The sequence below is a fragment of the Lathyrus oleraceus genome, chromosome 5 (genome assembly GCF_024323335.1).
Source record: "Lathyrus oleraceus cultivar Zhongwan6 chromosome 5, CAAS_Psat_ZW6_1.0, whole genome shotgun sequence".
In the NCBI taxonomy this organism is placed as follows: Eukaryota; Viridiplantae; Streptophyta; class Magnoliopsida; order Fabales; family Fabaceae; genus Lathyrus; species Lathyrus oleraceus.
The window spans coordinates 196709449-196727992 of NC_066583.1; the positions used below are offsets into that span (position 1 = coordinate 196709449).

The 18544-nt window shown below is 39.0% G+C and overlaps 1 protein-coding gene across 1 annotated transcript; it reads left to right on the plus strand.

Annotated features, from left to right (window-relative positions):
* The first annotated feature begins 15900 nt into the window (after nt 1–15900).
* LOC127079669 (uncharacterized) lies at nt 15901–17664 on the plus strand. Its single transcript, XM_051020052.1, has one exon. The coding sequence runs from the start codon at nt 15901–15903 to the stop codon at nt 17662–17664; it is 1764 nt and encodes a 587-aa protein (XP_050876009.1).
* Nucleotides 17665–18544: the final 880 nt, after the last annotated feature.

Below are 18544 nucleotides of genomic sequence, written 5' to 3' on the forward strand. Positions count from 1 at the left end.
CTTCTTTAACTAAATAATCCACTCAGATAAAGTAAATAAACCTCCCCAACGCTCCGGGTTGTAAGCCACAAACGGGTCTCAATTTATTATTTAATCAAGTTTTCCACTTGGAAAGGATAAAATAAACCTCCCCAACACTTCGGGTCAACAACCACGAATGGGTCACTGTTTCTTATTTCATCAAGTCTTCCACTTGAAAAGGGTAATAAACCTCCCCACGATTCTGGTCATAAACCACGAATGGATCTTAGTTTCTTCTTTAATCAAGTTTTCTACTTGAAAAGGGTAATAAACCTCTGCACGATTCTAGTCATAAACCATGAACGGGTCTCCGTTTCTTCTTTAATCAAGTCTTCCACTTGAAAAGGATAAGAAAACAAGCTCCTAAAAGGGTAACCATTTTCTGAATTGATAACTTCACCGGGGATCTTTAAAGAGATGCAGGTCAATTAATTTGCTGAATGCATTTCTTAAATAAAGAGAAAATAATCTGTATGAATCTTCATCAAACTTCTCATCGGCATTTATTGGGGAGATAACCATAATTTGATAACAGACTTACTGGGGAAGCTGCCATTGGCTGCGGTTTACATTGCATGAAGCAGATAAAACACTTGTAATAATCTTCGACAAACTCCACTGACGGAATTTTCTGGAGAGATAACCATTTGATGAGAAATAACTTCATCATACTTCTCTTCGAGACTTTCAGAGAGATTACCATCTGATGAAAGGAAAATTGATACGTTAATCTTCAAACTTCTCTGACGAAAACTTCCCGGAGAGATATCCATTTGATGAAGGGTACTTTGAGGTATTGATAACTTTGTTGGGGGAAGAAAAACTCTCAAGAAGAGATTACCATTTGTCATTCACAAGAAAATCCAGGAATAAAACAAGCTTCTCAAATAAAGAGATCACCAATTGTTGTTGGGTATAAACTTCAAGGGAGTGTTGTAACAACACTGATGGGAAAATAAATTTCATCTTCAATGGGGAACCATAAATAGATTCTTCATGAGGGGACAAAGTATTCAAAGGTGCAAAATAAATGCACTCTCAATCCAGGTTTCACAGCCTAGAGAGACTCAATCATTAAAATCGTTAGAGATCGAGTTCAATCCAGGAATAAACTAGAAAGAAACTGTCAAACAAGACACTATCCAATGAGGAATGAAAGCCAACAATGGATTTTCCCGATCCATGGATAGGAGGGAAAGCAAAATCAAAATCTTCCATAAGGGAGAACTCAGTGGGGAAATAGAAAGGATATACACTTTCTGCTTAAGGTTGACAACTCTATTGGAGAAAAGAAAAGTATTAGTTGGGGATAAACATAACCAAGGCTAAGTAAACACATCAAGAAAATGAGAAATGAATATGACTATGAATTTAGATATGCATGACCTATGAGGAAAGAAACTGTCAAACAAGACACTACCCAATGAGGAACGAAACCCAACAGTGGATTTTCCCGATCCATGGACAGGAGGGAAAGCAAAATCAAAATCTTCCATGAGGGAGAACTCAATGGGGAAATAGAAAGGATATACACTTTCTGCTTAAGGTTGACAACTCTATTGGAGAAAAGAAAAGTATCAGTTGGGGATAAACATAACCAAGGTGAAGTAAACACATCAAGAAAATGAGAAATGAATATGACTATGAATTTAGATATGCATGACCTATGTATGGATGTATGTGTGTTATGTTTATGCTGACAAAACAGACGCAACAGATAAACTGGTGATGAAATAAACATCACAATGTAGCCGGATATTCGGCTAGCCATCACTGGAGATAAACAACACTGAGGATAAATCCATACAATCTTTGTATAATAAAAAAGGACAACCACACAAGCTCTGTTTTAGCTGGGGGTTGTAGGCTCCAGATTCAACTAACGGTGAAGTGAATTCTGTATTCTACTGGGGAAGAAACCCACACTCAGCTGGAGGAACCTGAATCAAAGCTTGGTTGGGGAATTGGGTTTAGTACTTCACTGGGGAACGTTAAGTCCCAAAGACACCAACTGGGGGATACTGAGCCATACACCTTAACATGTCATAGCAAACTTGAAGTAAATATCCATCATTCGGGGATACGTGCAAGGTATATCAGAAAAACACGTAGTCCTACATTTTGAGGTTTAATCGTTCTTGGAGAAACTATTGATATTCCTTCTTATTTTCACAAATCAAAGGAAAACACACACATTTCTATCAAAAACAAAAGCTTTTGTTTTAAGGCTTGCTATCAAAAGTAAAAATGAAAATTTGCAAGATAGAATAAAATAAGAATTGCAAATAAATGTATAAAGTCTCAAATTTTATTGAAGGAATGATAATAAGCAAATGGCGTGATTCCATGGATCATTTAGAAAATGGTAATTAAAGGGAAAAGGCTATATTAAAATACAATTACCACTATTCTCCCTAACAACTTTTGAATTCCAAACATTCTTGAGCTTCTGACTGAGAGCCATTCTTATCAAAGGCTTTCTTCATTCTCTGCGGATACAACTGACCATGACACATGGCAGTCAATCTCTTTTCTTCAATCAAATTCAGCTGGTCATAGCGACTCTGAACCCATTCAGCATCAGTCAACTTGGCCTCCATCAAGACTCTCATTGATGGGATCTCCACCTCTACTGGGAGTATGGCCTCCATACCATAAACAAGAGAGAAAGGGGTTGCCCCTGTTGAAGTGCGGACAAATGTACGATATCCATGCAAAGCAAATGGCAGCATCTCATGCCAATCTTTGTACGTGACAACCATCTTTTGGATAATTTTCTTGATATTCTTATTAGCAACTTCAACAGCCCCATTCATTTTGGGTATATAAGGAGAAGAATTATGGTGTGCAATCTTGAACTCACTATGCAACTCTTTCATCATCTTGTTATTCAAGTTAGATCCATTATCAGTAATGATCTTATATGGCACACCATAACGACATATGAGTTGATTCTTGATAAACTTCACAACTACCTGCCTGGTCACATTTGCATATGATGTCGCTTCAACCCACTTAGTGAAGTAATCAATTGCTACGAGAATAAACCTGTGTCCATTGGACGCTTTCGGCTCAATCATGCCAATCATGTCAATTCCCCACATGGAGAAAGGCCATGGTGATGAAATCACATTCAGAAGTGTCGGGGGAATATGAATCTTATCCGCATAAATCTGACACTTATGGCATTTCTTCACATATTTGCAATAGTCAGACTCCATTGTCAACCAATAGTAGCCTGCTCTCAACATCTTTCTAGCCATGACATGTCTATTGGAATGGGTACCAAATGAACCTTCATGGACCTCAGTCATCAACAAGTCTGCTTCGTGTCTATCCACGCATCTGAGCAGAACCATGTCAAAATTTCTCTTATAAAGCACTTCGCCATTGAGGTAGAAACTGCCTGACAATCTTCTCAAAGTCTTCCTATCTTTCACAGATGCCCTAGGCGGATAAACCTGGTTCTGGAGGAAGCACTTGATGTCATAATACCATGGTTTATCATCTTTTACTTCTTCAACTACAAATACATGAGCTGGTCTATCCAAGCGCATCACAATGATATTTGGAACTTCATTCCAATATTTTACCACAATCATCGAAGCAAGCGTAGCAAGAGCATCTGCCATCCGATTCTCATCTCGAGGAATACGATGAAAGTCAACCTCAGTAAAGAACGTTGAAATCCTCCTCGCATAATCTCTATATGGAATAAGACCAGGCTGATTCGTCTCCCATTCACCCTTGATCTGATTGACAACGAGGGCCGAATCACCATAAACATCGAGATGCTTGATCCTTAGATCAATACATTCTTCCAATCCCATAATACAGGCCTCATACTCAGCCATATTATTCGTGCATTTGAAAGTTAGCCTTGCTGTAAAAGGAATATGTGTGCCCTGAGGAGTAATAATTACTGCCCCAATACCATTTCCATACTGATTTACAGCGCCATTAAATACCATACTCCATCTGGAACCAGGCTCTGGCCCTTCATCGAGCGTAGGCTCATCGCAATCTTTCATTTTCAAATACAGAATCTCCTCATCTGGGAAATCATACTGAGCTGACTAATAGTCCTCAATTGGTTGATGTGCCAAGTGGTCAGCCGAGATACTACCTTTAATAGCCTTCTGAGCTCGATACTCTATATCATACTCAGATAACAACATCTGCCAACGGCCAATCCTCCCGGTTAAAGCAGGCTTCTCAAATATATACTTGATTGGGTCCATTCTGGATATCAACCAAGTTGTATGATTTATCATATACTGGCGTAAACGCTTAGCAGCCCGAGCCAAAGCACAACATGTCTTCTCAAGCATTGAGTATCGAGACTCACAATCAGTGAACTTGTTACTCAAGTAGTAAATAGCATACTCTTTCTTCCCTGATTCATCTTGCTGACCAAGTACACAACCCATCGAGTCTTCAAGAACTGTCAGATACATGATTAAGGGTCTCCCTTCTATAGGCGGAGACAAGATTGGAGGTTCAGACAGATACTCTTTGATACTATCGAAAGCTTTCTAGCAATCCTCGGTCCAATCATGAGACTGATCTTTCCGGAGGAGCTTGAATATCGGCGCACATGTGGCAGTCATGTGGGATATAAATCTGGAAATATAATTCAAGCGACCAAGAAAACCTCGGACTTGCTTCTTAGTTTTGGGCGCAGGCATCTCTTGTATTGCTTTGACCTTTGCAGGATCAACCTCAATACCTCTTTTGCTGACAATAAAGCCCAATAACTTGCCAGAACGGACTCCAAATGTACACTTGTTGGGATTCAGACGAAGCTTGTACTTCCTCAAACGCTGAAAAAGCTTCAACAAGTGCTCTACATGTTCCACTTCCGTTCTTGACTTAGCAATCATATCATCAACATATACCTCAATCTCCTTGTGCATCATATCATGGAACAAGGTGGTCATAGCTCGTGGATACGTGGCTCCGGCGTTCTTCAAACCGAAGGGCATCACTCGATAACAGAATATTCCCCAAGGTGTGATGAATGTTGTCTTCTCCATATCCTTGGGTGCCATCTTAATCTGATTATATCCGGAAAATCCATCCATAAATGAGAAGACATTGAATTTAGTTGTATTGTCTACCAACATATCAATATGTGGTAGAGGGAAATCATCTTTCCAACTAGCTTTATTCAAATCTCTATAATCCACACACATCCGGACTTTTCCATCTTTCTTAGGCACGGGCACAATATTGGCCACCCATTGAGGATATGTAGAAGTCACCAGAAACCCCGCATCAATTTGCTTCTGAACTTCCTCTTTGATCTTCAATGCCATATCAGGATGAATTCTTCTGAGCTTCTGCTTCACAAGCACGCACTCAGGCTTCAAGGGTAGGAAATGTTGCACAATATCTGTATCTAGACCCGACATGTCTTCATACGACCAAGCGAAGATATCGACATATTCTCATAGCAATTCAATCAACCCCTTCTTAACAGATTCTTCCAGGAGTGCCCCAATCTTCACTTCTCGCACACAATCCTCAGACCCCAAGTTGATTGTTTCCAGATTCTCAAGATGCGGCTGAATGATCTTATTTTCATGCTCAAGTAGATGGGTAATCTCGTCAGGAATCTCTTCAACATCATCTTCCTCTGCCTCAAATACAGGGAACTCAAAATTGGGAGATGGTGTCGGATCATTATGTTCAATGGGTTTAGAAATCAACCTGCATAATGATTTTGGATATGAAAAGCTTTTAGAAATCAAACAAGGCAAATCATTATGCAGATGAAAAGATTGACTTTATTCTATTTTTCAGGTTTTATGTGATCACCAATTTCATGCAAAAAGCAAAAAGGGAAAATAATTGGAAAAACAAACATTTAACATGAATTTATAGAATGAAAATATCATTGTATTTATGTTGCCAACAATGTTATCACTTCTCCTTTTGGCATGGGATAAGGGTTTTTAAACAAAGTGATCATTACGTGGACTTGTGGACAACTGTAGGAATATCCACAGCGACCCAATTGTTGCAGACCCCTCCAGGGATGATGAAATTGTCAAAATCCTCTCTATCTTCTTCCAAGTAGCTTCCTCATCCTGACCGGTGTGGATAAAACCTCCACTCTTGAACAGTCCTTTCTCATTGAAGACCCCAGAAGAAAAGCCAATGCCAGCCCAAGACTTATTGTCTTCCAGCTCAATCATTTTTCTTAGACCAGCAGTTGCACCACACTCAATGGCCAATTTCGCATCTCTATAGGAAGCAAATGAAGGAGTCCTCTTCTCAACAGGCTCAACTATAGATAAAGCTTGGAAAGGAGTTCCAACTTCATCTTCAGCATCTATGTACGAGAAGGAAGACAAGTGGCTAACCAGGAGAGCCTTTTCTCCCCCTACCACCACCAGTTTCTTATTTTTCACAAATTTCAGCTTTTGGTGTAGGGTGGATGTCACGGCGCCAGCCTCGTGAATCCATGGTCTGCCTAGGAGACAACTGTACGATGGGTGAATGTCCATAACCTGGAAGGTAATTTGGAAATCACTTGGTCCAATCTTGATAGGGAGATCAACTTCCCCAATCACAGTCTTTCGAGACCCATCGAAAGCTTTCATAACTACCCCACTCTGCCTCATGGGAGGCCCTTAATAAGACAGTTTTGAGAGAGTGGTTTTTGGCAATACATTCAGTGATGACCCAGTGTCCACCAACACATTGGACATGGCGTCGTCTCTACAATTCATGGATATGTGTAAAGCCAAGTTGTGGTCTCTTCCTCTTTAAGTTCAAGGTTCTCTTGCTCTAGATGATCCATCAGTCTTAAAGAGTTGGCTCTAGTGTAGTACCGGTGAGTCAGCTTGTCTTCAAAATAAATGAAGAACACAGAGTTAGACCACAGGACCAGAAGCCGGGAACAAACCTGCTTATGCATATGATGCATGCAATGCTTGTGCATATGATTCGTTTTTATTTCAAAGGAACTCTAGGGTTTTATTTGCAAATTTTGGAAATATTAACTGTTTATCACATATGGAAATATCTCATCAAATAATGTCAGGGAAAATAAGTACAACATTGTCAATCATATACAAGAGAAAAGGAAAGTAATCATCCTATGGATCCCTATAAGCAATCATATAAAGCTCGGGACATAGGAAGATAGGATGCGCGAAGTCTCTTCACCTCCTTCTCGTAAGCTGCCTCCATATCTGCCTTTTCCTTGGCGAGTCGGTCATACTTCCTCTTCCAAAACTTGGAAGACTGAGGAAGTAGAGAAGTCCATGCATCATTATGATCATCAATAACCTGATGCTCGAGGAACTCTATCAAAGCATCTTTCTCCTTAATCTGCTGAAGCAACTCTTCCCTTTCACGGATCCAGGCACGTGATAAATCTTCGTCTCTCAACTCCTCTACTCCTTGGTTAGGGAGGGTTGAAGGTCCAGCCACAACCAAAGGTGTAGGTCTCGGATATTCGTAAGGCATGAGATACTCAGATGCTCTCTTCCTTACCCAAGCAGTGTAAGGCTCCATAGCAACACAATTCTTAGGACCCAACTCCTTCCTTCCTTTCTTATGAACCTTGCGCCAAGCGCGAACCATTCTGCCCTTCAAGCCTTGGGGATCTTTACCCTCCTGAAAGAACACACCCTCTAACAGAATGTTATTAGGTTTATCCTTTAGGGGGAACCCAAGCTGACGACGTGCTAAAACAGGGTTGTAGTTAATCCCACCACATGTACCAAGAAGAGGTACATTGGAGAATTCACCACAAGAGTCGATAATCTGCACACCATCATATACACAGTTATACCAAGAGATATCATCATTAGTGAGAGACATAAGTCTCGTGGACCACCGTAGACATCCCTTGTTCTCCTTGAAGGCGACCGTCTGAGGTAAGTGAGAAATAAACCACTTATACAACAGAGGCAAACAGCACACAATGGCACCGCCACCCTTTGCATTCCTCATATGCAAAGAGAAATAGGTATCACCCAACAGAGTCGGAACGAGATTAAGAGTAGAGAAGATCCTAATAGCATTCACATCCACAAACTTGTCGATGTTGGGGAACAATACCAACCCATAGATGATAAGTACAAATATGGCTTCAAAGGCATCCTTACTCATGGCCTTCCCATAAAAAGTAGCTTGAGCAATGAGGAACTCAGAAGGGAGACCTTGAATTCCACCTTTGGTAGTCATATGAGCACCAATCAGAGATTCATCTATGTGTAACATGTCAGCTATCTCTTGTGAAGTAGGAATACTCTCCAAGCCACTGAACGACAATTGGTCTAGAATAGGTATACCCACAAGATAGGCATACTCCTCAAGGGTAGGCAAAAGCTGGAAGTCCGGAAACGTGAAGCAACGATAAAAAGGATCATAAAACTGCACCAATACGCTCATCAATCCTTCATCAACTTGAGTAGTCAGAAGAGGAAGAAGCTTCCCAAAGCGAGCTTTGAAACCCAAGGGATCTAATACATAGGATGTCAGATTCCTTAACTCTTTCAGATCTGGATGTCTGAAGCTGTACTTCTTTGTATTCCTTCTTTGTCTTTCCATGTCTGAAAATTTTGCAAATAAACCCCTTAAGTTCCTTGAAGATTTCCTTTATTATTGATGATATGGATGCAAATGAGTGCATGAATGCATGAATGCAACAATCACACTCAAGGATCAAGCAAATCACACCAAACAAAGGTCATGGGATGGATCATATTATCCTTAATATCAATCATCCATTTTGGTGGATTATGGTTTACACCTTATCAACACCCAAGTTCCATTGATATTAAGGATGTATGAACGGATCGACCATGAATCAAGGGTTTGTTGCAAATCACGAGCATGGAGTCTCGGTTAAGAACCACCCAAAGGGAATGTACTAGGGTTTAAACCTGCTAAACATGTTCTATAAGAGGTTCCCATAGTCATCATCCCATCTTTCAGATATTATCGGAGAAACGACTACTCGTATTCCGAAAATATTCTCAAGAGAGACTCTTATAAGTGTAGTATCACGTAACAATCGTATCAAATCTTACATTTGAACGACCTTCGCACTACATCCTAAAAATAGGCCAAGATGAGTTTGGTAAACTAAGGTCCTTGGCTTCTAAGGTCTATATTGGAAAGAGTAATGTCTAACCACAACTTACTTGTGTGACATTATTGATCCCAACATGACCTCCACCAAGTGAATGGACTTGCAAGTCGACTTGCTAAGGAATAACTCCACACAAGTCAACAAGACTACGCCATTCTCCTATCCTAAGTGCACTCGAGTCCGGGTATAGAACTTATCTCACAAAGATCACCAAGCATACAAGGAATTAATATCAAGCAAATCAATCATTACATACAATACAGTAATCCCAAATTGCACAAAAATATGTCACAAAACCATATACAATATAATACAACAAATGTGAAAAGTAGGCAAAACCCACTAGGCTCTCCCCAGCAAAGTCGCCACTTTTCTGTAGCGGGGTATTCGTTACCATTGGAGATATTGACTAAATCCAAGGTAAATCATACAAGTCGAGTCGCCACCGCACTTCTATTTATCCAAAGGAATGGTTAGAAAGCGAACAAAAACCTAAAAAGTTTTAACAAAAACTAGTAAAAGAAACAGAGATCTGGGTAAGGGGGTTGTTTATGCAATGGGAAGGTGTTAGGCACCCAAAACATCCTAGGTACTCCTAGAGAGCCCTTTTCATACTTGTTGCAAAGGTTATTGTTTTTGTGAAAATTTTGTTTGTGCAAACATGATTGAAGAGATGAGAAGAGAATGTACAAGTTATTTACATTTGGTGTTTGGATGGATAAACCCATTGCCTACGTACCCTCTTATAAAAAGATTAGGATCAAAACCTCGTAGTTCGGGGTAAAAATCTCAAAAAAAATGAGTGGATTGATTGGTCCAAAAGCCTTAAGGTCTTTTGTTATCAAAGGGAGAAAACTCAACCTAAAACCACAAATCCACCATGTGAGGATAGCTTCAACATGCTAGTGAGGGGTTAACCCTATAATAAGCATGGAAGACTTATTGTCCATCACTAAGGATATAGGTGAGTATTACATCTACCACAAAGATAACTCAAACCTAATAGCTAAAGGTTATGGAAAATTTGATTAAGAAAGTGGACATTGAAACCACAAAAGAAACTTGAATGGGTTATATTTACCAATTAGAAGTATATACAAAAGTGGTCAAAATTGACTTAAAGATTCAATTCAAAATGAGTGTTATGAAAAGAAAGTTTGAAAATCAAAAGCATAAGGCTTAGGTTTCTAATGTTGAAAACAAAGGAAATGTTTGCACAAAAAGGGTTTTGGCTTGGGTTAGGGTGGAGAGATGAAGGAAAAAGGGCTAAGTCCTAAAGAGAACAGAAAGGTGAGGGATATGAAATGAAACCACACTAGGATTCCCTCTCTTGAGATCATATTGATGATCCAAGTAGCTCCCATCCTTTGGAATAAGCAAGCACAAAGCATAAGCAATCAAACAAGTCTCATAAGAGATCCTCAATGTATCTTGTATCTTCCACTTGGATGAACATGGTAATGATCCTCCAATTAAGCTCAAATGGAAACTCCTAGTTCAAGAGCACACACATCAAAAGTTCCACAAGTAAACAAATAACACACACTATATCCATACAAGAGGCTCAAACAATGGGTGGGCTTTAGTCAAGATGGGTCATGTTAACCTCGACAAACAAGCCAGACTGTAAAGGGTAAATCTGCAGCTCTTAACCACTAACATTGAACGTTAGGGTGAAGCTGATCAAAATGGTAATGAGGATGAGACCTCATGCTCTTAACCCTGGCCAGGGTGAGCTCATGACAAAGAAAGCGTGGGGATCCAGAAAGTGGGATCCTTTTCCACTTGACAGACACTGGACAAAGATCTGGGGCACATGTTCAGAAGCATCAGCACGTAGTGCGAGCATAAAGAACGACACACTGAATAACGGGGGATTGGCTACTAATCCCTTTTATTCGTCAATTTCCTCTTCTCTTGGAGGTCTTAACAAATAACACATGCCTCTTCTTGGAGGTCTTTGAGCACAATTTTAAACAAACACAAACAGAGCCTCTGAAGGAGGACTTGCCAGCAAAATGCCTGCCAAAAAGGTGACAGGACTTCAGACTACATGAAGTAAGAAGCTAACTACCTGAGTGGTGTGTCAACCACAATCCAATTCTTAAACAAGAGCTAAAGCAAGCACGCAACTAAGGTACCTGTACAAAGACTAAATAGTCAGTACTTCAGTCATACAACCAGAAAACAAACAATGAAACCCTCTAACAATTACACAATTCAGTGCATAAATGCCCTTGCACTCAAATGAGCTCATGAGTTCACCACATCAATTAAACCCTACAAAAAAACAATAGGTCAGTACTCAAATGCATTTGTATCTCACAAGTGAGAACAAATCCAACCATCCATGAAGAATATCCAAACCTGAAACAACAAGCAAAGTTAGTTCATGTACAAAACCCTAGTACAAAGACAAGATTCAAAACCTAACCAAATGACCAAAACAGAACCCAATCTTCTACACATTACACATTCATACACTCCTCAAAATGTCCTGAAAAGGACCAGCATCAAATCAATAAGCAAGTGTCTCAAATTTCCTATGCCATGCAAGGACAAAAAATATGCACAAAATGAACTTCCAACTTAGAAAAGTCATATCAAATCAGAAATGCATGCAATGACTTTGAAATTTTTTGTACAAGTTTCTTATGCCATAAATGTTCAACATGCAAAAAATCAAATCCAGAATGATGCAAATGCTATGTGAAGAAAAATGCACCAATTCAATGTCAAAAATGTGACACAAATTGTCACATTATTCCCTATGTGTCAAAAATGATGATAACCTGTGAGAAAAATTCCAAACCAGTGACCAATAATTCATATCATGTGTGAATGTCAAGTATGCAAAAGATTGGATCAGATGGCTCAAAGTGAGAATTTCACAATGCAATAGATCAAATTAGCACAACATGGATTCAAAAATTCACAAATAAAAATCCAGACATCAACAATTCATGAAATCAACATCAAAAAGAAGTAGACATCCATACAAAACCATGAAAAAAAATTGGGACTCATTTGGATCATTTTTGTATTTTTTATGAATTTTCTAAAATGAACAAAATAAATTGAAATACAAATGAAATGGAGGGAAAAGCAATTATTCAAATTAAATCAGAAAAAACGCCAGCCATCAGATATGGCGCGCTCAAATCCAACGCTCCACATTCAAATGATGAAACACACCGTTTCATTAAAACACATCAGCATGCACAATCAGCGGTTCAACGCACGCGTGGCTTGGTCAATGCAATCTTATCCAATCAAACGTCCAAGCAAGCGCACACATGGAATACACGCAAGCAAAACCCTAGCAACATACAGATGCCGGAGCTACAACTCCGGTCATCTTCTCCGACGACTCACGCGGCGGCGCCGCCATAAAAAATTCCAGAATCTCACCAAACCTATACCGTTCGAACCGTCTCTCCACGAGGAATCCAAATATGACCTTAATTCTTCCTAATTCTTCCTAGATTTTTCAGATCGAAGAGAAACATTTCTGAGATCTAAACTTACAGTCAACATAACTTCCTCAATACTCAGCTAATTTCAATTCTAAACATATGTACATGCTCTACTCAACAAGATCTACAAGTCTATGATAAAAAAATAGCAAAAGGAGAGATCGAATTTGAAGTTACCTTGAAATGGAGGTTGCTGTACACGCGTTATCACAAGCTCAAAAGCTCCAGATCAACTCCTATGTACCTCCTATGAAGCTTTAAGCAAAAATGAACAGTTGAATCCTCTTGAATCTACTTCAATTTCCAAATCCGATTGACATGAGAATGTACATGAACTGCTCGAATTCTGGCTGAATTGATCCAAACAGATGATGATTCTTGATCAGTGAAGGATGATGATCAAGAATATTTGAGGTTTGTGTGAAGAAAATGAGAATTCGAAGTGAGAGTTGAGAGAGTTTCTTCAATTTTGATCTGAAAATGCTGTTATGGCAGTTAGGATTAGGGTTTCTGTTTATATACTCCATGCTAATGACAATGCTAATCATATTTTCCATTGGTTAATCATGATTAGTGAGATATGAAGCAAATTGCAAAAATGCAAAATGAGCTTTCCTTGCCATAATCCACGTGTACAACTCCATGTTAAGCTCTCAATTCACTTAAGAACATCCAATGGTCATGATTTGGATATCAATTTGCTTGCATCTCAAGCCAAAAATGAATGTTGAATATTTTCTTCAATTTGCACATGTGTGAAATAATGAACATACAAGCCTCTCTCATGCATGACAATGGCTCATTTTGAGATGTCTTGAACATGAGAAGCATTTTGCCAAAAGAATGAACCAATTTGAAGCATTGTATCAAAAGTTATGCCATTTTGAATTTCCATGCACACTTTGTGATCAAATGACCATAACTCCTCAAACCATTCATCATATGGACATGAATGAAGAATTTTTGGAAAGGGGAAACAAAGATCTACAACTTTCATGTTCACCAAAAATCCATTTGAAACTTCTTTGACATTGACAAGTCAAGTTGAATGTGGACCAAAAACTTGCCAAATTTGGAAACTTTGAATTATAGGTCATTTTCCATTTTTAGTAACTTTTGCCATGACCTTTGAATCTTCAAGATGGATGTTTAGAATGATGAATAGACCCCTATTTGAACATGATTGAGGTGTATCAACTCATTTCCCCACCTCATAGCCCTCAGTTGACTACACAGTTGACTTTTGGTCCTCAGATGACCTTGAAATGTCTTGATTAACTTGAGCCTCTACCACTTGATGAAATTGCTTCAAAGTGAAACCCTAGCTCATGTAAGCTCCTTATAATAATCATGTGATCATCATCCCAAGAAAATACCTCATCTCTTGCACAAAGGATCTTCTTGAAGCTCTTGACCTGGTGATTGCTTAAGCTACAAACAAAAGATGTTAGTGACATATTTTTGTGCTTTTGGTTAGTAAACAAAAATGAGAAAAGCAATGATATACAATTCAAGCATGCTTGGTGATCTCAAACCACTCACAAGAGATCCCTACCAAAGGGAAAGGGAGCCAAGATGCTCAATGATCCTTGAGGCTATGCAATGCAATGTTATGATGCCATGAGGGATCTTAGGGACAAAATTGGGGTCTTACACTTCTTATTTTCACTAATCAAAGGAAAACACACACATTTCTATAAAAAAAAAGCTTTTGTTTTAAGGCTTGCTATCAAAAGTAAAAATGAAAATTTTCAAGATAGAATAAAATAAGAATTGCAAATAAATGTATAAAGTCTTAAATTTTATTGAAGGAATGATAATAAGCAAATGGCGTGATTCCATGGATCATTTAGAAAATGGTAATTAAAGGGAAAAGGCTACATTAAAATACAATTACCACTATTCTCCCTAACAACTTTTGAATTCCAAACATTCTTGAGCTTCTGACTGAGAGCCATTTGATTCAGAAATCTTGATGGATGAGGTCGCCTTAGATGATCCAATCTGGTCTGATGTAGTTACTTGCCATTATGTTAGCTGGAGATTTCGACCATTAGGTTGAAGTCCTTTGAAAATATAATGTTTTGGAGAATAATATAAATGGCTTTGTTGAAGCTATTTATTAAATCCTTTTCTTGGGAGAAAGGACCTTTCTGTCGAAGCTTAATACTTAGAATATTTTTTGATCTCCACAAGTTCTCTTCGACATAGGCGTTTGACAGATTCGAAGTTTCAAGCGGGAAAGATTTTAAATTCAAATAAATCAGTTTCGTCAGGCAAACATGTGGAAGCATCTAAGACACGCAACATTTGAAAATGTCGAACGTGGCAATCATCTGTGTAGAGACCGTTAGGGTTGAATTGTTATAAATAGGAGTCTTAGTTTTCAGACTTAGGGTGTTCAAACTGATATACAAAATTCACTAAAAATACTCAAAGTACCGTAGCGAGAGAAACGAGTCTTTGCTGAAATTGTATGTATGAAGAACACCATGATTGTATTTCATGTTATCTTTTTTATGCAAGTTATTTAAACTAAAACCATTTTTGTCTTTTCTTCTGTCGAATTGCTCTTATTTTCAGTATTTCATCATTGCTTTCCCTTTACATTTACATTTCGCCAAACATTCATTTCCAGTACCTTTTCAAACTTAAAGCTTTTTTACTTCAAGTTATTTATCTTTACCTTTGCCAATTACTTTTGTTATCTTAAAAAAGCCTTTTTTACAAGAATTACTACCATATACTCTTTGTCTATAAAGTCATAAATTTCGTTTAGAGTTATTGTCGAAACACCTTTTACCATCCATAAACCAGAAACAAACTTAATCATGAGTCAAACCACCATAACAATAGTTCTTGAGACACATGTCCTAGGATCAATCTAGTCGATCCTGTAAGTTACCAAGATTTATAATATTGGAGGACTAGCGGTTGTTTATAAAAAATTACTGGTAAACAAATTGGCACGCCCAGTGGGACAGTGTCAAAAGAACTGTTAATTATAATTGTTTTCTTTACTTTTACAATACAAAATTGCTATTATTCTTTTGGGTTAAAAAATCATAGTGTTGTATGAATCTTAGAAGTGGTAAGATAGCCAACAATTCGCAACCTATAACCAAAAGAAAAAACACAAAAAAGATGGTTAATACAACCAATCAAGGGGAATAATTTCCTCCCCAGGGAACAAGCACAATCAGAGCAAATTCGATTGATGCACCCACTGAGACCCCTAGTGCACAAGCCATACCAACATCTGGATCCATGGCCTTAAATAATTCGACAACAATGCCTATTATGTCAAGCGTAGCAGACATTTCTGCAAATTCAACCCCTAGGCCACCAGGATTTGAGAATTTTAGGCCTTTGAGAGAATACCCATATGGAATGCCATCTACTGCCATGGCAGGACTTCAAAACAATACTTCCATATATACTCAACCCCATAATTCGGTTATTTCGCGAATTCAAAATTCTTATTCTGGCATGAACCATGTAGGTCGAAATACCCAATCACAAGGAGTCTCCACCCTATTACCTACCCTTACAACGAATAACCAGGCAACCTTTAGACAACAAATGGATGCTAGTAACCATGATATGGTAGGAGTTCTTGCCAGAGAAATGAATACCATTTTTTCTCCCCTAATACAGAATGTAAATAGGACTAACAATGATAATGCCCAAACATACCAACAACTGTCAGCGCAGATGGGACGCATAACAGATTTCCTAGGCGCCCCTCAGTCCTCTGTTCGACGCAGACCAAACCAAGTTATAATCCAGGAAGAAGAACCAACTATAAATCAGGTTCGACCACCTAGACAAGCGCCTGACGAAAGGGTCATGGGGGCAAGATTAGAACAACAACCAGTTCGACGGGAAGTCCCAGAAGAACAACCTAGGAGAGTAATAATGGTTAATAGAGACCAGGATGCAGACGAAGTAATTCATAGGGTTAGGCGAGAAAACATGATGGAAAATGACTTAACTACGATGATAGAGAGAATCATGGCCCATAATGGTCTGAATACAGGACTTCGAAGGCCAAATTATTCCTCTCCTTTATTAGAATACGTCCTACAAAATGAATTACCAAGGGGTTGTAAAATCCCTAAGTTCACCAAATTCTCAGGGGACACTAGTGAATCCACTATAGAACACATAGCCAGATACATGACTGAGGCAGGGGATTTGGCGAACAGTGAGAACCTAAGAATGAAATATTTCCCCAGTTCTTTAACAAAGAATGCCTTCACGTGGTTTATAACTTTGCCACCAAATTCCATAGATACTTGGCCTCATTTGGAAAGATTGTTTCATGAACAATTCTACATGGGCCAAACTAAGATAAGTCTTAAGGAATTAGCCAGTATCAAAAGAAAATTCACTGAACTTATAGATGATTATCTGAATAGGTTCTGTTTGTTGAAATCTAGATGCTTTACAATAGTGCCTGAACATGAGTTGGTCGAAATGGCCGTTGGAGGTTTAGACTATTCCATTAGGAAAAAGTTAGATACCCAATATCTAAGAGATATGGCCCAATTAGCAGACAGGGTTCGACAGGTCGAACGTTTAAAAGCTGAAAAGGCTAGAGCGAATAAGAATTATAAGAAAGAAAGGGTTGCTTATGTCGGATTCGAAGATGGGGAGTCTGAAATCTCTAATGACCCTTATGGTCTCGAGGAATTCGAAGTAGATTTGGCTGAATTAAAAGAAGCGCCACCCTATGCTTGTAAATTACTTACACCTTCGAATGGCAGGAACCCTGTCGAAACTGAAAAGAATGATAGATTTCCTAAAAAGACTTACACATTTGATGTTACCAAATGTGATGAAATCTTCAATTTATTAGTAAAAGATGGCCAAATGATAGTGCCTCATAATACCAAAATTCCTCCATTAGAACAACGGAAGAAAAGAGGCTTCTGTAAATATCATAATTTTTTAGGCCATAAAACCTCACAATGCTTTCTTTTTAGGGATCTTATTCAGAATACAATTAAGGATGGCTGCCTCAAGTTCTCTGACAAGAGGAAAACCAGATGAAGGTTGACGCTGACCCCCTCAACATTGCTGACACAAATTATGCTAAACCTGTCGAAATCAACATGATTGGTATGGTGGAAGTGGAGGTTGTGAAGGAAACAGGAACTGAAGGCTATGTGCTAGTTGGAAAGCAGGCCACTGATGGCCTAAATAATGAGGTTCCCTTTGGAATTTCTGTCGGAGGTGAACATGTTACTCATGTCGAACCAAAGGCCACTGAAGGTCTTAATAGGAAGGCAACTGAGGCTACTGAGGGCCTAAAGAAGAAATTTGAGGAAATTTCAATCGTTGATGGTGCCAATCTAGGTGTCAACATGGTGGATCTGAACCAACCCCCCAGAAATGGAGGAAGTGGAGAGGTGTCTGAAGATAGAGCAAGAGGGAATGCAGTCTGGCTACCCCAAAGCTAATGAGAGCCTACGTGAATACCTGTGGAGGTGTCACAAAAGAAATTCTGACATGCTGCTGCGCCCAAGGTGTAGCATCATGATGTGTCTAAGGGTGGCTGAGGACTATGAAGGATGGCAACAAACTAAGACAGAGAGAAACTGGAGAAAGGAAAGCCAACTACTGAAGGTGTATCCCAAGCCTGGAGAAAGCCTTCTTGGTTTTATTGTGCATTGCTACAAGTACGGGACATAATGCTTGATGTGTCCCAGATGTGGGGCAGTTTACAACAAGGAATTGGCTGAAGTGTTCGATAGAATTCCATCTAACCCAGGTTGGAATGGACACGGAGGTAACCCAAATATGTACATATTCGACAAGAGGGGAGTTCCTAGGAGGCAAGACAACCCTCATCCAAGGGCGAAAAGAGTTATGTTTAAACTTCCGACAGAAGTCCCTGAGGACAAATGGACTCAGGCGGGGTCGAAGAAGG